At 41.6% G+C, this 16,308-nt stretch overlaps 2 protein-coding genes, 2 long non-coding RNA genes and 1 pseudogene across 11 annotated transcripts in view; all 5 read right to left on the bottom strand.

Annotated features, from left to right (window-relative positions):
- Positions 1-81: 81 nt before the first annotated feature.
- On the bottom strand, positions 82-654 carry LOC306792235. Its single transcript, XR_013772802.1, has 2 exons — positions 525-654; positions 82-435 (listed from the first exon to the last, which is right to left on the bottom strand). It is a non-coding gene; the product is annotated as an uncharacterized lncRNA (long non-coding RNA).
- Positions 655-2,689: 2,035 nt separating this feature from the next.
- LOC306792549 (ras-related protein Rab-9A-like) lies at positions 2,690-7,686 on the bottom strand. 4 transcript variants are annotated; one of them, XM_079289760.1, is made up of 4 exons: positions 6,992-7,686; positions 3,844-3,878; positions 3,621-3,767; positions 2,690-2,771 (listed from the first exon to the last, which is right to left on the bottom strand). In XM_079289760.1, exon 1 carries the CDS (start codon positions 7,654-7,656, stop codon positions 7,183-7,185), a length of 474 nt encoding a protein of 157 aa, XP_079145886.1. In that variant the 5' UTR covers positions 7,657-7,686; the 3' UTR covers positions 2,690-2,771; positions 3,621-3,767; positions 3,844-3,878; positions 6,992-7,182. The 4 variants fall into 4 exon arrangements, with proteins under 4 accessions (XP_079145886.1, XP_079145887.1, XP_079145884.1 ...); XM_079289761.1 differs by having other exon boundaries at positions 3,621-3,742; XM_079289758.1 differs by having other exon boundaries at positions 7,187-7,686.
- A 1,629-nt stretch (positions 7,687-9,315) lies between these two features.
- LOC306792313 (citrate synthase-lysine N-methyltransferase CSKMT, mitochondrial-like) lies at positions 9,316-10,053 on the bottom strand (annotated as a pseudogene). Its single transcript has 2 exons — positions 10,050-10,053; positions 9,316-9,988 (listed from the first exon to the last, which is right to left on the bottom strand). The product of its transcript is annotated as a citrate synthase-lysine N-methyltransferase CSKMT, mitochondrial-like (transcript).
- Positions 10,054-10,693: 640 nt separating this feature from the next.
- Positions 10,694-11,266, bottom strand: LOC306792067. Its single transcript, XR_013772790.1, has 2 exons — positions 11,137-11,266; positions 10,694-11,047 (listed from the first exon to the last, which is right to left on the bottom strand). It is a non-coding gene; the product is annotated as an uncharacterized lncRNA (long non-coding RNA).
- A 1,133-nt stretch (positions 11,267-12,399) lies between these two features.
- Positions 12,400-16,308, bottom strand: part of LOC306792170 (ras-related protein Rab-9A-like) — a 5,010-nt gene continuing 1,101 nt past the window's right edge. Inside the window, exons 2-4 of one of the 4 annotated variants that reach the window (XM_079289203.1) lie at positions 13,552-13,586; positions 13,329-13,475; positions 12,400-12,479 (exon numbers count right to left, since the gene is read on the bottom strand). Coding sequence is in view for 2 of the 4 variants with exons in the window: in XM_079289202.1 (XP_079145328.1) it covers positions 13,565-13,586 (22 nt within the window). In the remaining 2 variants the exon portion in view is untranslated. The remainder of the gene's footprint in view (positions 12,480-13,328; positions 13,476-13,551; positions 13,587-16,308) is intronic. The other 3 variants (XM_079289204.1, XM_079289202.1, XM_079289201.1) reach the window with 3 other exon arrangements.

Genomic DNA, 16,308 nt, shown 5'->3' with positions numbered 1-16,308 from the left:
TCTCGGTGCAGTGACAATACAATCAAAGGTGTTATGATGTGGTGCGTTCATGGACCCAAATGCAGACTCAGGACAGCAGAGTTATATTTCAAAAAACAATTTTATTTATTTCTCTCAGGCAGAGGAAAAGACAGGAAATACATAGTCAAAAAGGAGGCGTCTCTATGCGCTCCGCATGGGTCCAAGCCGGAAAGTGGCAAAATCCTCTGAGCGGCTGACGAAGCCGACAGGTAAACAGTCACGTCAAACACAGAGGCGCGTCCTCGCGCTCCGCTCTGATCCTAGCCGGAAAGTGGCTGGCAGGCAGGCTGGAACGTCTGTGTGATACCCGAGGCTCGACACAGGAACGCCAAGACTACACAGTTGATCTCCGAGGAACTAACTGGAAGGCTTCTTCGTGCAGGTGAAAACCCGAGGCTCGACACTGGACGGCAGCTAAATTGAACACAAAAACAGATTGTTAGAGCTAGAAGAGCTAGAAGAGGAGCTAGAAGAAGAGAGAGGAGAAATAGGAGTGAAGATACAATAGGAGGGAGGAGATGGGTCACAGCGAGTGGAGGAGCCAGTACTGCGTTGTGAGGCTGGGATTCTACGGAGGATGAGCCGTGGGGAGTCGGGGCGGTTGGGGTCCGGGATGAGGAAAGACTTCCACGTGAAGCGTTGTCCCGCCTGAAGGTTTAAAAAAATAAATACAACCATCAGACCACTGCTCCACATCGTGGAAACAAACCAAGGACTGTTACATCATATAGACTTCTCTGCAGGCAGTTCTGTTAGTCATTCGGTATGTGAGTCTCAATGGGAGATGATGAAAGAAACTTATCAAAGTGTTAAAATAACTGTGTGACATTCAGGTTCTTTGTTCTTACCGTGCTCCTGGTTGGAGGGACTGTGTCCGTGCTGCCAGGGTTGTAGTCTGGTGGGGGACTAGGTGAGGAGCTAGAAGAAGAGAGAGGAGAAATAGGAGTGAAGATACAATAGGAGGGAGGAGATGGGTCACAGCGAGTGGAGGAGCCAGTGCTGCGTTGTGAGGCTGGGATTCTACGGAGGATGAGCCGTGGGGAGTCGGGGTGGTTGGGGTCCGGGATGAGGAAAGACCTCCACGTGAAGCGTCGTCCCGCCTGAAGGTTTAAAAAAATAAATACAACCATCAGACCACTGCTCCACATCGTGGAAACAAACCAAGGACTGTTACATCATATAGACTTCTCTGCAGGCAGTTCTGTTAGTCATTCGGTATGTGAGTCTCAATGGGAGATGATGAAAGAAACTTATCAAAGTGTTAAAATAACTGTGTGACATTCAGGTTCTTTGTTCTTACCGTGCTCCTGGTTGGAGGGACTGTGTCCGTGCTGCCAGGGTTGTAGTCTGGTGGGGGACTAGGTGAGGAGCTAGAAGAAGAGAGAGGAGAAATAGGAGTGAAGATACAATAGGAGGGAGGAGATGGGTCACAGCGAGTGGAGGAGCCAGTGCTGCGTTGTGAGGCTGGGATTCTACGGAGGATGAGCCGTGGGGAGTCGGGGCGGTTGGGGTCCGGGATGAGGAAAGACTTCCACGTGAAGCGTTGTCCCGCCTGAAGGTTTAAAAAAATAAATACAACCATCAGACCACTGCTCCACATCGTGGAAACAAACCAAGGACTGTTACATCATATAGACTTCTCTGCAGGCAGTTCTGTTAGTCATTCGGTATGTGAGTCTCAATGGGAGATGATGAAAGAAACTTATCAAAGTGTTAAAATAACTGTGTGACATTCAGGTTCTTTGTTCTTACCGTGCTCCTGGTTGGAGGGACTGTGTCCGTGCTGCCAGGGTTGTAGTCTGGTGGGGGACTAGGTGAGGAGCTAGAAGAAGAGAGAGGAGAAATAGGAGTGAAGATACAATAGGAGGGAGGAGATGGGTCACAGCGAGTGGAGGAGCCAGTGCTGCGTTGTGAGGCTGGGATTCTACGGAGGATGAGCCGTGGGGAGTCGGGGTGGTTGGGGTCCGGGATGAGGAAAGACCTCCACGTGAAGCGTCGTCCCGCCTGAAGGTTTAAAAAAATAAATACAACCATCAGACCACTGCTCCACATCGTGGAAACAAACCAAGGACTGTTACATCATATAGACTTCTCTGCAGGCAGTTCTGTTAGTCATTCGATATGTGAGTCTCAATGGGAGATGATGAAAGAAACTTATCAAAGTGTTAAAATAACTGTGTGACATTCAGGTTCTTTGTTCTTACCGTGCTCCTGGTTGGAGGGACTGTGTCCGTGCTGCCAGGGTTGTAGTCTGGTGGGGGACTAGGTGAGGAGCTAGAAGAGGAGCTAGAAGAAGAGAGAGGAGAAATAGGAGTGAAGATACAATAGGAGGGAGGAGATGGGTCACAGCGAGTGGAGGAGCCAGTGCTGCGTTGTGAGGCTGGGATTCTACGGCGGATGATCCGTGGGGAGTCGGGGCGGTTGGGGTCCGGGATGAGGAAAGTCCTCCACGTGAAGCGTCGTCCCGCCTGAAGGTTTAAAAAAATAAATACAACCATCAGACCACTGCTCCACATCGTGGAAACAAACCAAGGACTGTTACATCATATAGACTTCTCTGCAGGCAGTCCTGTTAGTCATTCGGTATGTGAGTCTCAATGGGAGATGATGAAAGAAACTTATCAAAGTGTTAAAATAACTGTGTGACATTCAGGTTCTTTGTTCTTACCGTGCTCCTGGTTGGAGGGACTGTGTCCGTGCTGCCAGGGTTGTAGTCTGGTGGGGGACTAGGTGAGGAGCTAGAAGAGGAGCTAGAAGAAGAGAGAGGAGAAATAGGAGTGAAGATACAATAGGAGGGAGGAGATGGGTCACAGCGAGTGGAGGAGGAACGTAGGGGGACGTAGGGGAACTGTCGTGCCATCTGAGGGTAAAAACACACACAACCCTCAGACCACTGATCCATATCATAGTCATTTCTCATATCACATTGAAAGGATCAGTAGCACAAAGCAGTGTGACTAGATAGAAAGTAAATGTCATACAATAAATGATACGCTCGCAAAAGTATTAGCAGAAACAAACCCAGTACAGTGCAACATGTTTGCATTTGTTTCAGTGTTGTTACTGCAGGAGGCCTTCCATATGTCTACATTGACTAAAAGTCAGAAACATATCAGCACTTTTTCGATAGAAAATATCTTTTAGTGGTTCTTTCACTCTGCTGTTCATTGTGTTAATATGTATGAAAAATATCACAAGTATGTAAGAAATGTATGAATTGTGAGTTAATATGGATTAAATATATTATCATGCGTGCATCACTTGTGATCCGTATCACCGAGAAGTTATATAAATATAAAGAAACAATATTTCTATTAGCATTTCTCAGTTTAAGCTAACGCTGGACGGTCGGGTCTATAAAGCTAACGTTAGCTAACCAAGAAAGCAGCTTTTGTTCAGATAAACTTGTTTAAACTTGGTCTCAACAGTCAAAAGTCAGTCCTAGTGGATTAATATACACTGATAACTGAAAATATTATCAATATTAGGATAAACATCGGTTCAGATAGATACATAAATAAATACATAAAAAACAGTGGTGGAAAAAGTATATAAATCTCGCTTTTTTTCCTGCAAAAGTTGATCAGAATCAGACTTACCTTTATCAGTAACGTTAAGTCACGGATGCAGAAAAATCCTGGTTTGAAGGTGTTTCTTGGGAGGTTTCTTCGAGTGAAAGTAGATTTCGGCTTTTTCGAGTGAAAGTAGATTTCGGCTTTTTCTGACGGACCAACGGTTGGAACAGACTGAATTTAGAAAAAATGCACAATTTGGTAAACATGGTAACGATGGAACGTTCGACTGAGAACAGCTCGTTCTTACCTCAGAGTCTCCATCAGGTCCTCAACAGTCCTCCGCTGCACAAACAGACATTAAATACAACTTTAAGAGGAATATATCCACATGAGCTCAAATAATACAACTAACATGACATTGTGACTCAGTCTCCTGTCGCGTTTGCGAGTCACGTGACCTGCCCAGGGGTTAACCACACATTAAGTCTCCATTCAGGCCTATTTAAAAAACACGGTCTCATATAATGTCCAATAATATAGAGATGCATGTTTGCATGGAGGTTTGAGGGTGTCAGGTTGGACCCTGTCCTTGGTCCTATGTGGTCCTCCAGTGTCCACAGATTGACAGCACGTGGACCTGCTGTTTCACGTTTCCTACATTGTTGTGACAGGAAGCCAGAGTTTCAGAATAAGTGACACAAACATCAATTTGAAATAAAATGAAAACATATTTTCTGAGGTTTGTTTACTGGTCCACATCCTGTCTGTCTTTGGGCCATCGTTGGACAAATGTCTCTCCAGAGACATTACATTTACACACCCCTGCATCACACCTGTATTACTCTCTTTGATCCATTTTCTTTTGTTAAAGTAGAAACTTGATGTAACTTTACTAATTGCTATTGTGCATAGTGGCATGTATGCACATGTTAAATGAGTTGTTTAACAAGTACTTGTGGGAAGAAGCAAAGTTAGTAATGTGCACGAATGAGTTCTTTGGTCCGAAATATTCTGCTAGGATGAACACTGTACACACTTTGGTTAGATTTTAGTCTACATGATTTAAAACACTGACCAAGGACTTGCTGTCATATAATGTATGTAAATGTAGATAATGGTTGGCTGCTATGTAATAGAATTTGTCACCAAGGAATCAAACCCGAAAAACAAATGCTATTTGTACACTTGAAGCACGATTGAGATTACTTACACTTCTTTACATAATTGTTATTGTGGAAAGCATTTTGTACACAGTCTCATCTATATAGTAGTTACAGACATAGATAAAGACAAATATGATGCATATGTTCATTAACACCACTATATTTGCTGTCATCATTACTGTCTGTTTTGCTAACATGAGTCAAATATAATACAGAGATGTGTTTTATCACATCAGAGCTACAATGATCTCAATAAGTTAATGGAACAAATTGTTTTCCTGTGATGCCAATACACACATTTGTGCACTTCTAGCACTCAACCAAATTAGTTGTCAAATACTGTGTTATGCATTTGTTGGCATGTGTGTATTTGTGTGAACTTTGTAGTTTGTGGTTAGATTTTCCTTGAAAGATGTTTTGCATTCTTTACTTCACAGCTGTCACAGAAATGACACGTCTTGCTCTCTGACTCTTTCAAAACAACTAAAAATAATCATTTTTGAATTGTGATTGAGACAAAATGGCAGATAGGGCAATAGAGAGGCACAGATCTCAAATGTTTCCCAAAAACATGTCGAGACACATTACATCTGTGTAGTTGTTGTGTCCTGTGCATCTCTTTTTCTCTCACTACAGCAAAGGCATGCGAAAATCTGCCAAAAGTCAGCAACCAAAAGGAGGAAGGTTTTTGACTCTAGCCGACAGAGAGCTGAGGGTACAGACCTCCCCGCGCTCAAACCCCTCAAACCAAAGGTAAGACTACACCTTAGGGCGTAGGAGTACAATTAGATTTAATAGGAAGAGAAAAACTGCTCAAAGTTGTATATCTCCGTGTGGAATCTCTGTCCGAAAATAACTGCAAGAACAGTTTCATGACATTTGAATATGTACAATTCAGCCGATATAAACGTAGGCGCTTTCAATTGTATTTCAGTCACAAGGTTCATCTTCTACTGGGAAAGTAAGTTGATTTGTCCTTTCTTTCTGTGTACATTAGTTTTTAGTGGCACGATTAATCAGCTGAAGCCCAAATGGCGTTCCCTCAGATCCCTCACTGTTTCTGGCTTTATAGATACTGGTTTCCCCTCTTTGAGCCATTGGCTTAAATAGTCTGAGGCGTGTCAACTCATACTGGTGGTATTAGTTTAAAAACAAACACTGAATCTGTGGTATTTTCCTTTCCTTTCCACAACTATAAATCTTAAGATGTATGCATTATAATTTCATTTTCTTTAAACATAACTGTGTTGACAGTATGACCCCCTATCTTCTCAAGCTGCACTACTTCTTTTGAACCTCTTGTAGACTTATACTCTTACTCTTTGACAAGTCACCATCAGAATACAGAGCTCGGCCAAAAGTCTGTTTGTCTTAGTTTGTTCTTGTAAACTTCTCTGCTGGCTGAGACAAAGCAGCCAGGACAGAGGACAGGAGGAATGACATACTACTGTATGTGATACCTGCGTTCTTCATTATTATCATTTATAAACTTCACTCAGGACAATTTAGATTTGTTTCCAGTTATTAGTGGCTTTGCTGTTGTAAACATAACTGTTGCAGCTCTAGAACCAATATTTAGTTCTACCTAAATTACAAATAACTTCTATTCCTGTTCAGATTATTTAGTCATGAAAAAGTATTGATAAGAGTGGCTCCTTGGCCTAAAATCCTAAAGATACCTATCCGTACCTTTAGGCCACCGTAGTTCTATTAGGTACTGAGCTGAGGGTTGTGCAGTTGGTTGCAATTTGCAACCTCACCACTAGATGGATCTAAATCTCACACACTGTTCCTTTCAGGTAATTCTGATAAACCAAGACTTGTTGATCCTTGCGATTTGAATTGTGTCCAGTTAGACGTCTGTTGCTCAGCATATATATATATATATATATATATATATAATAAATATATATATATATAATATATATATATAATAAATATATATATATAATATATATAATATATATATATATAAATATATATAATATATATATATATATATATATAAATATATATATATATATAATATATATAATATATATATATATATATATAATATATAAATATATATATATATAAATATATATATATATAAATATATATATATATATATAATATATATATATATATATATATTATATATATAATATATATATATATATATATATATATATATATAATATATATATATATATATTATATATATATATTATATATATATATATATATATATTATATATATATATATATATATTATATATATATATATATATATATATATTTGGTCATTACCTTTCTCTGATGACTTGTGACCCGTGTGTTAGAAAATCAAGTGGCACCCTTTGTCTTTGTTCTAGTCGTTCCTTTCGCTCCCTCTCCCACCTCTGCTCCTCATCTTCTTCCCCAGCACATTCACCTGAGGCTTGTGGGACTTCTATAACACATATGGATTGACATGAGACAAATCAATTGTCCGTCATCACTTACAAGGGCAATGGACCCCACAATGGCCGCAATATAGTGTACTCCTGGCACCATTGCTTAGCCTCCTCGGATGACACCTGCCTTTCTGTCACATCCACTTTGTTGCCCAAGACCACGAATGGAAACGTCTCTGGCTCCTTGACATCTGCGTAGTAGATGAACTCCTTCTTCCAGTTGCCTAAATTGAGAAAACTCTGGTTGTCATCGACACTGAAGGTGAGCAGGCAGCAGTCGGAGCCACGATAGAAAGGAGTCCTCAAGCTGCGGAAGCGCTCCTGGCCAGCAGTATCCCAGATCTGTAGGGTCACCTGGTGGCCATCTACCTCCAGTTCCTTGTTGAGGAACTCCACGCCAATGGTGTGGAAGAGGTGCGCATCAAACTTGTTGGTAACGTAACGATTCATGATGGAGCTTTTTCCGACACCGCCATCACCCAGCAGAATGACTTTGAGCAGGGATGTCTTTGTCGTCATGGCTGTTCAATCCCGATCGACCACTTTAGAATAATTGACCTAATGGAGAGATGCAATGTGTAAGAGACATTTGTATTGCCTGCATGACACTGTAATATAATTTTGAAAAAATTGCAAGCAATTAGCACTTTACTCTAGACACACAATTTGTGGAAGAAATGTTTGAGCCTTTTTTTTTTATCTTACTCCTGATAGATTTTGGCCTCCTCCACTTGTCCAGATCATGTGCTGTAGACCCCGGTCCTTGGTCACATGCTCATATATTTAATATTGATGTGAGCAGCCATATAACGTTAGGTAACGTTAACGTTCAACCAGCTGTAAAACACCAGTTTCCTGATTAACAGATGGCCCAATGAAGCATAAGCTGCTTACAAACGTTCACTGTTTGTGAGCACTCTTACCTGATATAAAGATTTTGCTTGTCAAGATAACGCAAACACACTAATAAACTAATAGCTGAAACATGCTAGCACACAAGTAGAGTTAAGTCTAAGTTGCGGGTATATCAGCTGGTTACGCGTTAGCTAAGCTAAGCTAACATGAAAAAAAGAAAACAAGTGAACACAGCTGGAGTTAGGTTCTTCAAATATACTGCACGAATTACATTCGCTAGCTTACCTGTGGGCGATATTGCTAGTAACGTACCTTACAGTTTGGGCCAAGCAGCTACTGAGTCAACGAGAAACAGAACACGAAACCACTGAATTAATATTAAAGCCTGTTTGACAGCTCCTCGCCTTGGTGTGGCTCGAGATAACGTCAGGTCGCACGTTTCCTGGTGAACTCCAAAGGCTCGATGCTAACGCAGCTAGCTGCTAACAAGCTAACGCTACATGGGCGCATCGGGTCATGTGATCTTGTCAGACAGAAACAACCAACGAGAGCTGAGAAAACATTACAAGCCCTTATGACCACAGACTGTGTGTTACAACGTATACACACAATATTATTCACAGAGTTGCACGTTATATAGTTTGATAAATTAATTTCAAACAGCGTGTCTATTTGTCTTCCCATATTCTCCGTCGGTGACACATCTTTTACTTCTTTGTAGTTTTCATGCTCAACCAGCAGAGAGCGACATTTAACCATAGACTTTGTGCATTTAACCAACGTCACTTTAAAGTCCCCATTTCTGATTTTGCTTTGTTCATTTAGCTGCTATCTGCCAGCATCTCAGCTGCACTCAAATCCACTAGAGCCCATCGAAAAAACACTATATGTAGTAGACCAGGGGTGCCCACACTTTTTCGGCTTGAGAGCTACTTTTAAAATGACCAAGTCAAAATGATCTACCTACATTAAAAATGCTGAATATCTATATATATATATATATATATATATTTATTTTTTTTGGTCATTAACTTACTCTGATGACTTGTGACCCGTGTGTTAGAAAATCAAGTGGCAAATCGCGATCGACATATTGGGCACCCCTGCTTTAAGTGGTTTGTCAACTTTTATCATTTCATAAAGAGGTCATTCTTTACCTTCAGGTTATTTTATAAGTAGTAAATCTATTGTCTCTGCTGTCGGAATGTGGAGGTCCAGTTTGGTGGATAACTCACTCTGTCTGTGTACCTTATCAATTACTTTTTACAATCACTTCAGTAGTTTACTCATTTAATATTATCACCATCCAGATGAAGAAAGTTGCTATACAATAGAGCGAGGAGTCACTTGGTAGCAGTAGTCAGTCCCCTTAGCTCCCCAACCTCCTGCACCCCAACATCTGCTGCCATCAACCCCGGCTCCTGTGCCTCCGTCTCCAGCCACAGCAGCCTGGCATCAGGGTCTTCATCAGAGAACTGGAGCAGAGACCCTGAGCTCCGCAACACCGACAAACACTGCTTCAGCACCTGATTGGCCTTCCATTTCCCTTCCTTAGACCTCAACAAGGCATCTGTGGTGCCCTTATCAACTATAAGGTCCACACTGCTACAACCGTAGTGCTCGTGGAGCTGTGTGCAGTCCAGCTCTACGAACTCAAGCCGAGAGGAAAGATTGTGAGCTTGAATGGCTTTGGTTTGGACGTGTTCATGCATTAGTCGCACAGCTATGGGGGAAATGTCTGCACAAGTGACCCGGACCGGGAGAGGAGAGCGTCTGTAAATACAGGGCCCGAAAGCAGAAGTGCCACAGCCCATAGCCAGGACTTGGAGCAAACCGTCTGGGTGGGGCTTGGTCTGCAATAGGGGCATAATGAAGTCCCGGACAGCATCGAAGCCAAAGAACCACTCAAAGTGTTTGAAGGTGTTTGTGCTGCTGCTGCTCTCAGTGTAGAAGCGGTCCCAAGTTGCTTTCTTATCCATGTTTTCAATCAGTTCAGCTAGGCAGAAACACAGATGGGATTATGTCACGAGTTAGTGAGTGAACATTAGCAGTAAAACACATACAACTTGCCTTAATGCCTCCATCCTTCTGTCATATTTGGAGGGACTTTATGCTGAAGTAAATTTAAAATCCATCAATTTAATGTGTCAAATGTCTTTTCTTTTAATATATGATTTAAGACCTTTTCTTGGGTCCTTAGAAGCCACTAAGCTCGGCATGAAGACGATCTACCAAGCTGACAAACTCAAATGACTCACATTGCTCATTAAAATAAAAAAGCAACATACACTCAACAGTCCTGCATTGAATCCTCCCTTTGTGTACTTTATAATGCTCAGTTCATCTTTAAACTGTTAAATAGATGTGTTGATGTATCCAGGCTGTGTTATATTAGACTGCATTAGCTTGGTGTTGCCAACAAGTTTGCAACTGAGTGTGACGTTATTGCACAACAAAGTGCTACTTTATGGTCAGCTTCTGTAGCTAACATATCGGTGACAATTAGGTAAGACATCAGTGCACACACCTGCAACTCACTTTAACTTTTCTTTCTTACTTATTTGGAGGTTCACGCTATTCCCCCCCAGACCACTCGCTGTGTGCAGACACCCTGCCTGAGTCTCGGTGCAGTGACAATACAATCAAAGGTGTTATGATGTGGTGCGTTCATGGACCCAAATGCAGACTCAGGACAGCAGAGTTATATTTCAAAAAACAATTTTATTTATTTCTCTCAGGCAGAGGAAAAGACAGGAAATACATAGTCAAAAAGGAGGCGTCTCTATGCGCTCCGCATGGGTCCAAGCCGGAAAGTGGCAAAATCCTCTGAGCGGCTGACGAAGCCGACAGGTAAACAGTCACGTCAAACACAGAGGCGCGTCCTCGCGCTCCGCTCTGATCCTAGCCGGAAAGTGGCTGGCAGGCAGGCTGGAACGTCTGTGTGATACCCGAGGCTCGACACAGGAACGCCAAGACTACACAGTTGATCTCCGAGGAACTAACTGGAAGGCTTCTTCGTGCAGGTGAAAACCCGAGGCTCGACACTGGACGGCAGCTAAATTGAACACAAAAACAGATTGTTAGAGCTAGAAGAGCTAGAAGAGGAGCTAGAAGAAGAGAGAGGAGAAATAGGAGTGAAGATACAATAGGAGGGAGGAGATGGGTCACAGCGAGTGGAGGAGCCAGTACTGCGTTGTGAGGCTGGGATTCTACGGAGGATGAGCCGTGGGGAGTCGGGGCGGTTGGGGTCCGGGATGAGGAAAGACTTCCACGTGAAGCGTTGTCCCGCCTGAAGGTTTAAAAAAATAAATACAACCATCAGACCACTGCTCCACATCGTGGAAACAAACCAAGGACTGTTACATCATATAGACTTCTCTGCAGGCAGTTCTGTTAGTCATTCGGTATGTGAGTCTCAATGGGAGATGATGAAAGAAACTTATCAAAGTGTTAAAATAACTGTGTGACATTCAGGTTCTTTGTTCTTACCGTGCTCCTGGTTGGAGGGACTGTGTCCGTGCTGCCAGGGTTGTAGTCTGGTGGGGGACTAGGTGAGGAGCTAGAAGAAGAGAGAGGAGAAATAGGAGTGAAGATACAATAGGAGGGAGGAGATGGGTCACAGCGAGTGGAGGAGCCAGTGCTGCGTTGTGAGGCTGGGATTCTACGGAGGATGAGCCGTGGGGAGTCGGGGTGGTTGGGGTCCGGGATGAGGAAAGACCTCCACGTGAAGCGTCGTCCCGCCTGAAGGTTTAAAAAAATAAATACAACCATCAGACCACTGCTCCACATCGTGGAAACAAACCAAGGACTGTTACATCATATAGACTTCTCTGCAGGCAGTTCTGTTAGTCATTCGATATGTGAGTCTCAATGGGAGATGATGAAAGAAACTTATCAAAGTGTTAAAATAACTGTGTGACATTCAGGTTCTTTGTTCTTACCGTGCTCCTGGTTGGAGGGACTGTGTCCGTGCTGCCAGGGTTGTAGTCTGGTGGGGGACTAGGTGAGGAGCTAGAAGAGGAGCTAGAAGAAGAGAGAGGAGAAATAGGAGTGAAGATACAATAGGAGGGAGGAGATGGGTCACAGCGAGTGGAGGAGCCAGTGCTGCGTTGTGAGGCTGGGATTCTACGGCGGATGATCCGTGGGGAGTCGGGGCGGTTGGGGTCCGGGATGAGGAAAGTCCTCCACGTGAAGCGTCGTCCCGCCTGAAGGTTTAAAAAAATAAATACAACCATCAGACCACTGCTCCACATCGTGGAAACAAACCAAGGACTGTTACATCATATAGACTTCTCTGCAGGCAGTCCTGTTAGTCATTCGGTATGTGAGTCTCAATGGGAGATGATGAAAGAAACTTATCAAAGTGTTAAAATAACTGTGTGACATTCAGGTTCTTTGTTCTTACCGTGCTCCTGGTTGGAGGGACTGTGTCCGTGCTGCCAGGGTTGTAGTCTGGTGGGGGACTAGGTGAGGAGCTAGAAGAGGAGCTAGAAGAAGAGAGAGGAGAAATAGGAGTGAAGATACAATAGGAGGGAGGAGATGGGTCACAGCGAGTGGAGGAGGAACGTAGGGGGACGTAGGGGAACTGTCGTGCCATCTGAGGGTAAAAACACACACAACCCTCAGACCACTGATCCATATCATAGTCATTTCTCATATCACATTGAAAGGATCAGTAGCACAAAGCAGTGTGACTAGATAGAAAGTAAATGTCATACAATAAATGATACGCTCGCAAAAGTATTAGCAGAAACAAACCCAGTACAGTGCAACATGTTTGCATTTGTTTCAGTGTTGTTACTGCAGGAGGCCTTCCATATGTCTACATTGACTAAAAGTCAGAAACATATCAGCACTTTTTCGATAGAAAATATCTTTTAGTGGTTCTTTCACTCTGCTGTTCATTGTGTTAATATGTATGAAAAATATCACAAGTATGTAAGAAATGTATGAATTGTGAGTTAATATGGATTAAATATATTATCATGCGTGCATCACTTGTGATCCGTATCACCGAGAAGTTATATAAATATAAAGAAACAATATTTCTATTAGCATTTCTCAGTTTAAGCTAACGCTGGACGGTCGGGTCTATAAAGCTAACGTTAGCTAACCAAGAAAGCAGCTTTTGTTCAGATAAACTTGTTTAAACTTGGTCTCAACAGTCAAAAGTCAGTCCTAGTGGATTAATATACACTGATAACTGAAAATATTATCAATATTAGGATAAACATCGGTTCAGATAGATACATAAATAAATACATAAAAAACAGTGGTGGAAAAAGTATATAAATCTCGCTTTTTTTCCTGCAAAAGTTGATCAGAATCAGACTTACCTTTATCAGTAACGTTAAGTCACGGATGCAGAAAAATCCTGGTTTGAAGGTGTTTCTTGGGAGGTTTCTTCGAGTGAAAGTAGATTTCGGCTTTTTCGAGTGAAAGTAGATTTCGGCTTTTTCTGACGGACCAACGGTTGGAACAGACTGAATTTAGAAAAAATGCACAATTTGGTAAACATGGTAACGATGGAACGTTCGACTGAGAACAGCTCGTTCTTACCTCAGAGTCTCCATCAGGTCCTCAACAGTCCTCCGCTGCACAAACAGACATTAAATACAACTTTAAGAGGAATATATCCACATGAGCTCAAATAATACAACTAACATGACATTGTGACTCAGTCTCCTGTCGCGTTTGAGAGTCACGTGACCTGCCCAGGGGTTAACCACACATTAAGTCTCCATTCAGGCCTATTTAAAAAACACGGTCTCATATAATGTCCAATAATATAGAGATGCATGTTTGCATGGAGGTTTGAGGGTGTCAGGTTGGACCCTGTCCTTGGTCCTATGTGGTCCTCCAGTGTCCACAGATTGACAGCACGTGGACCTGCTGTTTCACGTTTCCTACATTGTTGTGACAGGAAGCCAGAGTTTCAGAATAAGTGACACAAACATCAATTTGAAATAAAATGAAAACATATTTTCTGAGGTTTGTTTACTGGTCCACATCCTGTCTGTCTTTGGGCCATCGTTGGACAAATGTCTCTCCAGAGACATTACATTTACACACCCCTGCATCACACCTGTATTACTCTCTTTGATCCATTTTCTTTTGTTAAAGTAGAAACTTGATGTAACTTTACTAATTGCTATTGTGCATAGTGGCATGTATGCACATGTTAAATGAGTTGTTTAACAAGTACTTGTGGGAAGAAGCAAAGTTAGTAATGTGCACGAATGAGTTCTTTGGTCCGAAATATTCTGCTAGGATGAACACTGTACACACTTTGGTTAGATTTTAGTCTACATGATTTAAAACACTGACCAAGGACTTGCTGTCATATAATGTATGTAAATGTAGATAATGGTTGGCTGCTATGTAATAGAATTTGTCACCAAGGAATCAAACCCGAAAAACAAATGCTATTTGTACACTTGAAGCACGATTGAGATTACTTACACTTCTTTACATAATTGTTATTGTGGAAAGCATTTTGTACACAGTCTCATCTATATAGTAGTTACAGACATAGATAAAGACAAATATGATGCATATGTTCATTAACACCACTATATTTGCTGTCATCATTACTGTCTGTTTTGCTAACATGAGTAAAATATAATACAGAGATGTGTTTTATCACATCAGAGCTACAATGATCTCAATAAGTTAATGGAACAAATTGTTTTCCTGTGATGCCAATACACACATTTGTGCACTTCTAGCACTCAACCAAATTAGTTGTCAAATACTGTGTTATGCATTTGTTGGCATGTGTGTATTTGTGTGAACTTTGTAGTTTGTGGTTAGATTTTCCTTGAAAGATGTTTTGCATTCTTTACTTCACAGCTGTCACAGAAATGACACGTCTTGCTCTCTGACTCTTTCAAAACAACTAAAAATAATCATTTTTGAATTGTGATTGAGACAAAATGGCAGATAGGGCAATAGAGAGGCACAGATCTCAAATGTTTCCCAAAAACATGTCGAGACACATTACATCTGTGTAGTTGTTGTGTCCTGTGCATCTCTTTTTCTCTCACTACAGCAAAGGCATGCGAAAATCTGCCAAAAGTCAGCAACCAAAAGGAGGAAGGTTTTTGACTCTAGCCGACAGAGAGCTGAGGGTACAGACCTCCCCGCGCTCAAACCCCTCAAACCAAAGGTAAGACTACACCTTAGGGCGTAGGAGTACAATTAGATTTAATAGGAAGAGAAAAACTGCTCAAAGTTGTATATCTCCGTGTGGAATCTCTGTCCGAAAATAACTGCAAGAACAGTTTCATGACATTTGAATATGTACAATTCAGCCGATATAAACGTAGGCGCTTTCAATTGTATTTCAGTCACAAGGTTCATCTTCTACTGGGAAAGTAAGTTGATTTGTCCTTTCTTTCTGTGTACATTAGTTTTTAGTGGCACGATTAATCAGCTGAAGCCCAAATGGCGTTCCCTCAGATCCCTCACTGTTTCTGGCTTTATAGATACTGGTTTCCCCTCTTTGAGCCATTGGCTTAAATAGTCTGAGGCGTGTCAACTCATACTGGTGGTATTAGTTTAAAAACAAACACTGAATCTGTGGTATTTTCCTTTCCTTTCCACAACTATAAATCTTAAGATGTATGCATTATAATTTCATTTTCTTTAAACATAACTGTGTTGACAGTATGGCCCCCTATCTTCTCAAGCTGCACTACTTCTTTTGAACCTCTTGTAGACTTATACTCTTACTCTTTGACAAGTCACCATCAGAATACAGAGCTCGGCCAAAAGTCTGTTTGTCTTAGTTTGTTCTTGTAAACTTCTCTGCTGGCTGAGACAAAGCAGCCAGGACAGAGGACAGGAGGAATGACATACTACTGTATGTGATACCTGCGTTCTTCATTATTATCATTTATAAACTTCACTCAGGACAATTTAGATTTGTTTCCAGTTATTAGTGGCTTTGCTGTTGTAAACATAACTGTTGCAGCTCTAGAACCAATATTTAGTTCTACCTAAATTACAAATAACTTCTATTCCTGTTCAGATTATTTAGTCATGAAAAAGTATTGATAAGAGTGGCTCCTTGGCCTAAAATCCTAAAGATACCTATCCGTACCTTTAGGCCACCGTAGTTCTATTAGGTACTGAGCTGAGGGTTGTGCAGTTGGTTGCAATTTGCAACCTCACCACTAGATGGATCTAAATCTCACACACTGTTCCTTTCAGGTAATTCTGATAAACCAAGACTTGTTGATCCTTGCGATTTGAATTGTGTCCAGTTAGACGTCTGTTGCTCAGCATATATATATATATATATATATATATATA

This window comes from Melanostigma gelatinosum (genome assembly GCF_949748355.1).
Source record: "Melanostigma gelatinosum genome assembly, chromosome: 18".
In the NCBI taxonomy this organism is placed as follows: domain Eukaryota; kingdom Metazoa; phylum Chordata; class Actinopteri; order Perciformes; family Zoarcidae; genus Melanostigma; species Melanostigma gelatinosum.
This window is presented reverse-complemented; position numbering and strand designations above follow the sequence as displayed.